Source organism: Arvicola amphibius, chromosome 2 (assembly GCF_903992535.2).
Source record: "Arvicola amphibius chromosome 2, mArvAmp1.2, whole genome shotgun sequence".
Classification (NCBI taxonomy): domain Eukaryota; kingdom Metazoa; phylum Chordata; class Mammalia; order Rodentia; family Cricetidae; genus Arvicola; species Arvicola amphibius.
The window spans coordinates 77,532,306-77,542,746 of record NC_052048.2 but is presented as its reverse complement, the minus strand read 5'-3'; the positions used below and the strand labels follow the sequence as shown (position 1 = coordinate 77,542,746).

Genomic DNA, 10,441 nt, shown 5'->3' with positions numbered 1-10,441 from the left:
AAACAATTGTTATATTGACATTGCTTACTATATTGCAATGTACATCTCTACCTCTGATACTATTTATGTAATGACATTGTTTACCATATTGCACTGTACATTTCTACCTTAGATATTATTTATGTAAGGACCCTGTTTACATTTGGAAATCATTGTCTTCATTTATTGCACAGTTGTCTATTCTATTAGTCATACAGTTACATAAGTGTTGAGAATTATATGTTGGTCATATTTATATTTAGGACAATCAGGTTTTTTAGACACATAGAGGTTGTATTTAGTATAGATAGCATAATCTTCAACCTCTTTGAAGAGCTGTAGAACATGGCCTTTAATCTAACCTAGAGTTTTGTATTTATGAGACACAATCACTCCTGGCAACAATGCTCTACTCCCGAGAGAACGTTGAGCACCAAAGACACTCCACTGGGAGTTTGTCTTCTACTTGGCAGAACTGGCCTTGGGGCAAAGAAAAGCCCATACCTCCATTACTGACTAAACTACGAAATATCCATAAGTGGATAAAACAGAATTGTCTTATCTTGCCAAGACAGGATAGGATTGTTCTACTAAAGGTTCCTTGCCATTGTATAATGGTATGTCAGGTTTTTTCAGGCCTCAGCCAAAGTTGGTTGCCTCAACATTGCTATCAAGACTTCGTGTGGTTGCCCAGGTAGTCAATTGTCTCTGTCTTGTGTTGCACATTTTGGAAGTTTCTCGTTTGTGCTTCCTGGTTGCTTTGGTAATTTTACTCTCCTCAGATCTTTGATGGGGTTGAAGATTAGATAATGGTAGCTACCTTCTAGATTATTTAGACTTCCCAAAGTAGAGTGATTAGAAAAATTTTTCGTTATATACTCCTCGCCTGATATTGTTTACTTCTTGTAATTTTATATGATCTGTTCCCATTGTATATAGTTGTATTTGGTTTCTGAATCTGTCTTATTTAGACAAAAGGGGGAGATGTTGGGGCAGCTGGCCCAATCCCTGCGTTCAGGCGCGTGGCTGCTCCAGCGGAGTAGCATTCCCCTTAAATAGGATCGGGGCGCCGGAAGGAGCCCCGTTTTGGTTCTCCCCTGCGTACCTTCTGCTCCACTGGACCCTTGGATCTGTAAGTTCCCTTATTTTCCCTTGTATTAAAACTGATTTATTATAAAGGACTACCGTGGTTATTTCCCTAAACCCTATAACCGCTGGTACCTTGCCGGTACAGCTCCTTGGGGAAATAAGACAGTTGGGTATAGTTTTTTAACCTAGTCCAACAATATGTATATTATTTTTGCTGAATTGTGGTCAGATATAATTATTAACAAATGCTTATTATTTCTATCATTTTGTTGAAGTTTCTTGGTATGTTAGATTTTTTTTAGTTTGTTTTCCTACTCCTGAACTGTATTAGAGTTTCTGACTTACAACAATGTTCATGCCAATATCTCTTTTCCAAGTAGTCATTATTCATCTATTTCACTTATATCATTAATATTTTATCTGGGTTCTCACAATTAGATGATCTTTCATTTTTTCTGTGTGCATAGTATTTTTATAGTGTATGTGTATGTGGGCTTGTGTGGCCATGTGTCTGTGTATGTATGAAAGACAGAGAAATAAAAGTAGAAGGTTACTTGAGGAAGAAATGATAGCAGGAAATGAAGGAGAAATGGGGAAGATTAGCACATATGGTCAAAATAGATTATATACTGGGAAAACAAAAAATGTGTATAAAGAATTTATATTAATAAAAGATTTTAAGGGACAGCAAAATGGCTCACATACCAAATACTTTGGCACCAATCCTGATATCAAATTTTATTTGATCCCCCAAACCCATGGGACAAAGGTACAATCAAGTCTTTGATCTCCAAAACTAGACCATGTCACATGTGTACCTAGAAATATGCAGACATTTACACACAACACACAACACACAAATGCACACTCAAATTGACATAGAAATACTTGATCTACTAAAATGTAATAGAAAGTAAAAAAAAAAAACAGAAGAAATTGAAACCACTAAGGAATTAAAAATAAAACCCTCTAGAATCTGGAAAAGTGGGAAACACCTTTCCCAGTTTCCTTAGCAAAATACCATTTGTCATCATCATCACTTCAGTCCAAAAAATCTCATAATGGATAGCAGAACTCTAAACTGCAGAAAGACAAATCCCTCATATTCAAACAACAGAGTTTGTGATACTGTGTTACAGAAGGAATAAAAAGATAATACTGAGTTTTCTTCTGCATTTTACATTCAGGTTTTTCACACCAAAAGAATTAAGAGACATTGAATTCACTATATCTTGCTCAGCTTTGAAAACATTTTGGTCAGAGTTTCAGGCACACTGTCTTCCAGGCAGAAGAGAGAAGTGTGAGGGTGCAGGGCAGCCTGTGGTGCAGGCAGCTTCTGAGACTCTCAGAAGTTTTTGTTGGAGGCTGAAGCACTGTGGGAGGAAATTCAGAAAATTGCATACAGTAGTAATCGGCCAGATCTTCAGTGTGAACACTGTTGATGGTGAGAGTGAAATCTGTCTCAGATCCACTGCCTACGAAGCGATCAGGGACCCCAGTGTACTGAGTAGATGCATAGTCGATTAACATTTTAGGAGCCTGCCCTGGCTTCTGCTGGTACCAGGTCAAGTAGTTCTTCTGGTTTTTACTGTCAAAAAGACTCTGACTGGACTTGCAGCTGATGATGACCTTCTCTCCTGCTCTCACAGCCATGGAAGATGGAGACTGGGTCAGCACCATATCTGCACAGGCACCTGCAATAAGGAATGAAGATTCATAATATGCAAACACAGAATATAGTAACAGTTGAAATTTGTCATTTAATGATCTTGAAATGTCACCTTGTCCGTGTATATCTTACACAATACTGTAAGAATTAGTATGTCCTCGCATACACAGTAAATTCCTTATATACAAAGAAGTGACTCTAAATAGATTATGACAATTTTAAATTTCTCACCAGACAACCAGAGGAGCACTGGCATAAGGATCTGGGTCTGTGACTCAATCTTACTCCCCCTTGCCTATCAGTTGTAGCTCTGTTCATACTAAAAATCTGGTTTATAAATTCTTAGCAGCTGGGCTGGCTTGGAGGGGCCATTCAAAGCAGTCAGCAAATACATAAGAAAATGTCTGAGCAGTGTGGGTGAGTGGCTGGGGACAATCAACATGCAAAAATAGCATCATAGTCAGTCTGAATGATCACTAAAATACATGAGCTTTTTGCTTTCCAACAGAAATTCATTAGGTACTCTGATAACAGCTTTGTGTTAAAATCCAAGACATATTTAAATCAGTTTGCTTTTGCAGAAGTGTTAGGAAACTTATCTCAGATTAATAGCACTAGGGAAATGATAAAATATGTTAAAAATTCACAAAAGCAAAAGAAAATTAGAGTAAGAAAACATGAAGTAAAAGAAAGGATGGGTGGAGAGAGAAAAAGTGAAAAAGCATGAAAGAGAAAATTGAGACTAAATGGGTTTGTTATCTCTCATTTGTAAAGTCACTCTTATGCTGAATGAACATTGGGCTCTAGTGTCCAGACTAATAAAGGAACAAAAATATAAAGAGCAGACAAAAATTCACTCTGTGGAAATCTTGAGGATCATTAATTTATTATTGTGTTGAGAGAAGTGTTCATCTCAAAACAAAGGTAAACCCAGCAGGAACAAAGAAGTATCCTCCCTACAACATCAGGAAACGGAAACAGGACTCTAAATTTGAGAAGATGGAAAAGAAAACACAATGAATTGGATTTCTTCAAATAGTCATGGCTGTAGACCAACACTGCCAAGAGTGTTTATTTTACTAATAAATATTCTAGAATAACCTAAAATTCAGCCATATTGAAAGTGGGTAAAATGATCTTGTTCACATAATGAACATGTAAAAACCTCTCCAGAAGGTATTATGGCCATCCTATATCAAGCAATAATTTTGTTGAAACCAATAAACCACAGTACCAGAGATTGCTGCCATTCTAAGACAAAATTGTTTGAATATGCATGAAAATCAGAAGTAATAACAGAAATCACAGAACCTACTTGGACTTCAGGTTGGTGAACTCTAAAAGTACATAAAAGAAAAAATATAAACCCAGTATTATGTATAAAGTACAAGAAACAGAAAAATAAATAAACAATACATCATGGCAAGAAGTTGAAAATTCATCTGTAATCCCAGGAGTGAAGAGACATAAGTAGGAGGATTATGACTCTGAGGCTATCCTGGGGCACAAGTTCTAGTCCAGTCTAATCTATTCAGGATAACAATCTTTCAAAAATGTTTGTGATTAATCAAGTGGTTACAAGGCAGCTCATGGCATTTGATATTTAATGTTAAGTCTTCAGCATTAAGTAAATACTATTATGAAACACTAAATATGCATTTATGTAACATGAACTTCCCTTTTAATTTACATTAATTATATGATTTCATTCATCAAGTTTCAATGTACAAAGTGTTAAATTATTTAGGATAAGCATGTTCAGATCATCTCTGTTTAACAGCTAACACACCATCATAAGAGAGAAACTAGCAGTATGTGGAGTAAGGAAGTTCCCAATTTCAAGGTCAAGAATATGACAGATGAATAACTGTTCCAATCAATGTCTAATTAGTTATGCTGTGTTCTGGATCTTTGATAGTTTTTTTTATTTTGCTTTGTGACAGCTACCATGAGCTCAAATTGTGCTTTCAAGTCATTTACTGCTGCTCATTCAGATTGGACACATGGAGACAGGGGTCTTACAAAAGCAAGTACTCTCACAGTTACACATGCATTTTTGCAGTACATATAAGGGGAGAGCATGGGGACTAAAAGAACAAAGTTCCCATGTTTCTTAGTGTGTTATAAAAAAATCCCTACAGTCCTTAATTATAGCTGTTTCCACAAACCAAGTTTTCATTCTGGTGCTTTCGGTTTCTTGGGCTATGATTAAAAGGCCAGTTCCTATAGCCATACTGATGAATTTCTTGCATATCACCATAGAACCTCCACCTGACGATAGATGAAGAAAATGACAGTGCCCCACATTGGAGCACCGGACTGAGCTCCCAAGGTCCTGATAAGGAGCAGAAGGAGAGAGAACATGAGAAAGAAAGTCAGGACCGTGAGGGAACCTCCAGCTGGCGACAGATGGGGAAGGTGACTGAGCCCCACATTGGAGCACTGGACTGAGCTCCCAAGGTCCTGATGAGGAGCAGAAGGAGCGAGAACTTGAGGGAGAAAGTCAGGAACGAGAGGGGTGCGTTCACTCATGGAGACGGTGGGACAGAACTAATGGGAGATCACCAACTCCAGTTGGAATGGGACTGATGGATCATGCGATCAACCCCGTCTCTCTGAATGTGGCCAACAGCGGGGGCTGACTGAGAAGCAAAGGACAATGGCGCTGGGCTCTGATTCTTCTGCATGGACGGGCTCTGTGGGAGCCTTCTCAGCTAGATCGATCACCTTCCTGGACCTGGGGGGAGTTGGGAGGACATTGGTCTTAGCATAGAGTGGGGAACCCTGATGGCTCCTTGGCCTTGAGAAGGAGGGAGGGGAGGTATGGGTGGAGAGGAGGGGAGGGAAGGGGGAGAAGGAGGGGAGGGAAGGGAGGGAGGAGGGGGGAGGGAGGGGGTAGGAGGAGGGAAGGAGATGGAAATTTTTAAATATAAAAAAAAATAAACCATGGGGGAAAAAAAAGTGAACTCACTACAAACCTACTGGCTGAAAACAACACAGAATAATGTGCTCCCAGTGTTTGGAGCCAGGAATTCTGATGTTGCAGACATTGAGCTCTTGGACACAGTACCCTATTTCACGGATACCACCATGAATGAAGACCCAGGAAAGTCATATTTCATCCTCAAACTCAGCAATATGGAGGCTGAGGATGTTGTCATTTATCTGGTGTAAATGGCATGCAATCTCCCCATACAGTGTTATAGCCTAAAATGCAAACATCTCTACTTCAATGGTTCAACTGCAATCCCATGTTACTTTTCTTTGGAATATCACAGAAAATCACCTGAAATTTTGTGAGAAGAAAGACAATAGACAAGAATTACAGCTTAGGTCTTTGCCCCATGGGAAACACAGCTTCACCCAAGGAAAGCCTTATTGGTGCTTTCAGCTCCACAATCCTCAATATAGAAATATGGAGAACAAAAGAATAAATGTCATCCATTCTCTTCTAAATAAATAGATATGATTGGTGGTAAAGAAAGTTTCAGAATATAAATAACATGGGTTCCTCTGGAGTTGGTTACTGACTTCTAGATGATCTTCTGTAGTATGTGGATTCTTCTCAGTTTTGTCAGTGAGATGGAAACCAAAGAAAAAAAATAAAATTACTTTATTTGATTAAGAAATTAAAAGGAAATCATTAAAGTGACTAAAAATGATGGAAAGACTAACAGAAAGAACATGCAGTATATGGTGCTGGAGGGACTGAAAACTGGTACAGCCATTGTAAACTTCAGTGTGTAGGTCCACAAGAAAACAAAAACTTTCATATGATTTAGCTATTCCTGTACTAGATATATTCCTGAACACATACACATCATCCTAAAATAGATATACTTCCACACACCTGTTTATTACTGCTTTATACACAATGATAAGAATTTAAATCAATCCAATGTATATCAAAATATAAATGGATAATAAAAATACACTTATGTGCAAAGAAATATATTCAGCTATCCTAAAAATAGAAATCACATAAATGTATTTTTTTCTCTGTGGCTCAATCTATAGTTTTGGTTCCGAAAAGACTTAATATGTATTAGAATGCAATACTTATTTTTCTGTGTTAGGGGATGGAATTCAACCAACTTCTCCTGGTCGATGTTGACTAGTAGAAGTCTTGAAAATTCTAACTTTTTGCTGTTTTCCATATTGCATGTCCCACCAGTAACTGTGAAATATATTTGGACATGGAGAATTAGGTTTTTAATCATGACACATGTGTGGTTAAGTCAAGATAAGTGCAAAGTCAAGCTAATCTTAGAACACTTAGTGAGACCAAATTAAAAATAAAAGGTTGTATTGCTCTTACAATGATACGTTTTTGAGTACTAACATAAGAATGCAGCCCTGAAAACACCTTGACTGTGAACTTTGAGAGCCTCATTAGGAAAATCATAGAGTACAGTTTCACTATCCTGAGCTAAACTGATAACATGGAAACATCAAGCATATGCACTTGAATATGCTGATAAGGATCATTTTGCTGAGGTTTCTCCCTCTACATGAGACAAAAACATGTGGCCATGTTGTGAAAGACAGAATAGAGAAAGTTGTGAGTACTGGACAAGGCTTAAAGAAAAGCTAGTGAGACCCAGCCCATGGATGAGCTTCTGTGATGGACAAAAAGATGTAGATCAGAAGCTTAACAGTAAGTCAGCTTCAGGAGCCTTGTATGTAATCCACTTAAAAGGAACTTTTGTAATCTTCAGCAAATACAAGAGGAAAGGTGACATTAGATTGATGATGTCAACTTGTGTTTTCAAGACAACTAAAAATATTCAATATTCAAACTCTTATTTTAAACAATTAAGGAAAGCTTCCTATAAATTTTGAACAATTCTCTACTCAATCCATTGAACATAAAAAGCATGCTTTGTGGGGGCTGGAGAGATGGCTCAGAGGTTAAGAGCATTGCTTGCTCTTCCAAAGGTCCTGAGTTCAATTCCCAGAAACCACATGGTGGCTCACAACCATCTGTAATGGGGTCTGGTGCCCTCTTCTGTCCTGCAGGCATACACACAGACAGAATATTGTATACATAATAAACGAATAAATGAATAAATAAATAAATAAACAAATAAATAAAAACATGCTTTGAAAATAGTAATAGAGAAACCTTTATTAATGGAAAAACTGAAAAATTATAAAGCAAATACGGTGGGACAAACACACCCAGTAGTTTAAGAAATTTCTTTTTCACACCTTCACAATTTTTACAACAAATTGTTCTAAAATCCCATGGTTTACATGTGTGTGGAATGACACAACTCATTGAGAACGATCCTCAAGTAGCAGCAAACCTAGGAAGTTTTGGTTGAGCCATGTGGGAAGAAACTCCCTAGTCTGCTGACAGTAGTAGCTTGCAGCAGCAATAGCCTTTAATGGGATGGACGGTGAGGTTGAAATCTGTCCCAGACCCACTTCCAACAAACATGGTAAGTCCACAGATTCAAGTTTGTATATTAACAAAATAAAGAGTTTGGGTGATATTCTGGTTTCTGTTGATATCAGTCAACAAAACTATGGCTAGATTAAGTGACACCCTTGATGATTCTGCAGGAGTTGCTGGTCCTCTTCCCTAGACAAAGGCAACAAAGATGGAAACTGGGTCAGCAAAACATCACCAGGGGTGCCTGGAATGATAAACAAACCTGACTGTCACAGATATACTAAAAGCACCCAAGTGTAAAACTACCATGTATATAGAATGGAAAACAGCAGTAACGAACTATAATCTGAGAATCTATAAAACAAAATGGAAACTTATCACTAATTAAATGCCATAATTTTGATGGTAAGGACACTAAAGTATGGAAAATAACAAGGGCTACAAGACAAGTTTCCAACACCATACCCTCTCACCTAGAATCCAGAGACACAGTAAGCAGAGCTGGAGAACAGCTGACCCCATCTCTGAGACCATGACTAGAGACTGCTTCTTGGGGACTGACAAGCTGCTTATAAAGATGGTTTGAGCAATCTGCACTATGGCTATTGTCTCAATATGCAAATCAACTCATAAAGAAATATAAAGACTTGAAGGCAGCATTTACTGATACAATATTATGTCAACATTAGAGTGCAGGAAGGTGTCTGTCACCAAAATTGGAAGTCAGAAACAGAGTATTCAGAAGGAGATATGATCCCAAAAACAAAGGCAACAAATCCTAAAATTTCCTTCCTTTACATACTTAGAATCCACATATTTAGAATCTGCAAAGGTTATGTGTGTGTATATATATATATATAAGTATATATACATATATATATTTCTGTATGAATTTGAGTGTGTTCCTGTGTATGAATGTTTATATATATATATATATATATATATATATATATATATGTATATATGTGTGTGTGTGTGTGTGTGTGTGTGTGTGTGTCTATGTTTATAAGTGTACATACGTGTGTATGTGGGTGTGGGTGCGTGCCCATTGGTGTGTGGGCATGGGTGTATGAGCATGGGTGTGTGGGTATGGGAGTGCATATAATATGAGAGACAGAGATATAAAATTTGAAGATAATCTGGGAGAAAAGATTGCATGAAAGGGAAGGAGAAATGGGGAAGGCTAAGTACATATGTTCAAAATATATGACATACTGGAAAAACCTTGCTTTTAAGAAAATTGTGTACAGTGAATTTAAATCAATAAAAGACTTTAAGGGTCAGCAAGCCAAGTCAAAGAAACTTGACAGCAAGCCTGATATCAAACCTAAATTTGAGTTCCAGAACCCAAATGACAAACATAAGATCAAATCCAGGCTGTCCTATAAACTCCGTATCTATACCATGTCAGATGTACACCTAGAAGTATGCATACACATACATACAGACACACAAATGTATACTCTCATGGTCACAGGGAAAGGTACTTAACTGACTAGAATACAATAAAAAGTTAAAGAAAAACAGAAGAAATGGATGCCAGTAAGGAAATAAGAAGCCTTCTAGAATCTATTAATTTTGGGAACACTCTGCCCTAGAGCTTCCAAAATGAAGTACAACTTGGAGTCATCATCACTTCAGCCCATAGAGTCTTCTGATTGACACCAGAACCCCAGAAGTATAAAAAGCTAACCCGTCTCTCTGAATGTGGCCAACAGCGGGGGCTGACTGAGAAGCAAAGGACAATGGCGCTGGGCTCTGATTCTTCTGCATGGACGGGCTCTGTGGGAGCCTTCTCAGCTTGGTCGATCACCTTCCTGGACCTGGGGGGAGTTGGGAGGACCTTGGTCTTAGCATAGAGTAGGGAACCCTGATGGCTCCTTGACCTTGAGAGGGAGGGAGGGGAGGTATGGGTGGAGGGGAGGAAGGGAAGGTGGAGAAGGAGAGGAGGGAATGGGGAGGAAGAGGGGAGGGAGGGGGGAGGAGGAGGGGAGGAGATGGAAATTTTTAAATGTAAAAAAATAAACCATGAGAAAAAAAAAGAAAACAAAAACAAACAAAAAAAAAAGAAACAGAGCTTGTGGTAACTTAGTTCTCCTTTGCAGTTTTGTATAAAATTTTTTACCAAAAAACAAGAGACATTGAAACCATTACAGTTTGCTGAGCTTTGCAAACATTTTCATCAGAGTTTCATGTACCCTGACTCTAAGGCAGAAAAGGGAAGTGCAAAGGACCAGGGCTGTGCATGATGAAGGCAGATGGTGAGACCCTCAGAAGAGGGTTTTTGTTGGAGGCTGAAGCACTGT

General features: G+C 38.2%; 1 gene segment (V, D, J or C); it reads right to left on the bottom strand.

The window, feature by feature from the left end:
* Positions 1-2,325: 2,325 nt before the first annotated feature.
* Positions 2,326-8,669, bottom strand: LOC119807206. The segment is given in 5 exon segments: positions 2,326-2,762; positions 2,969-3,032; positions 4,053-4,074; positions 8,289-8,379; positions 8,609-8,669. Coding segments are annotated over 5 exon segments (675 nt in total).
* Positions 8,670-10,441: the final 1,772 nt, after the last annotated feature.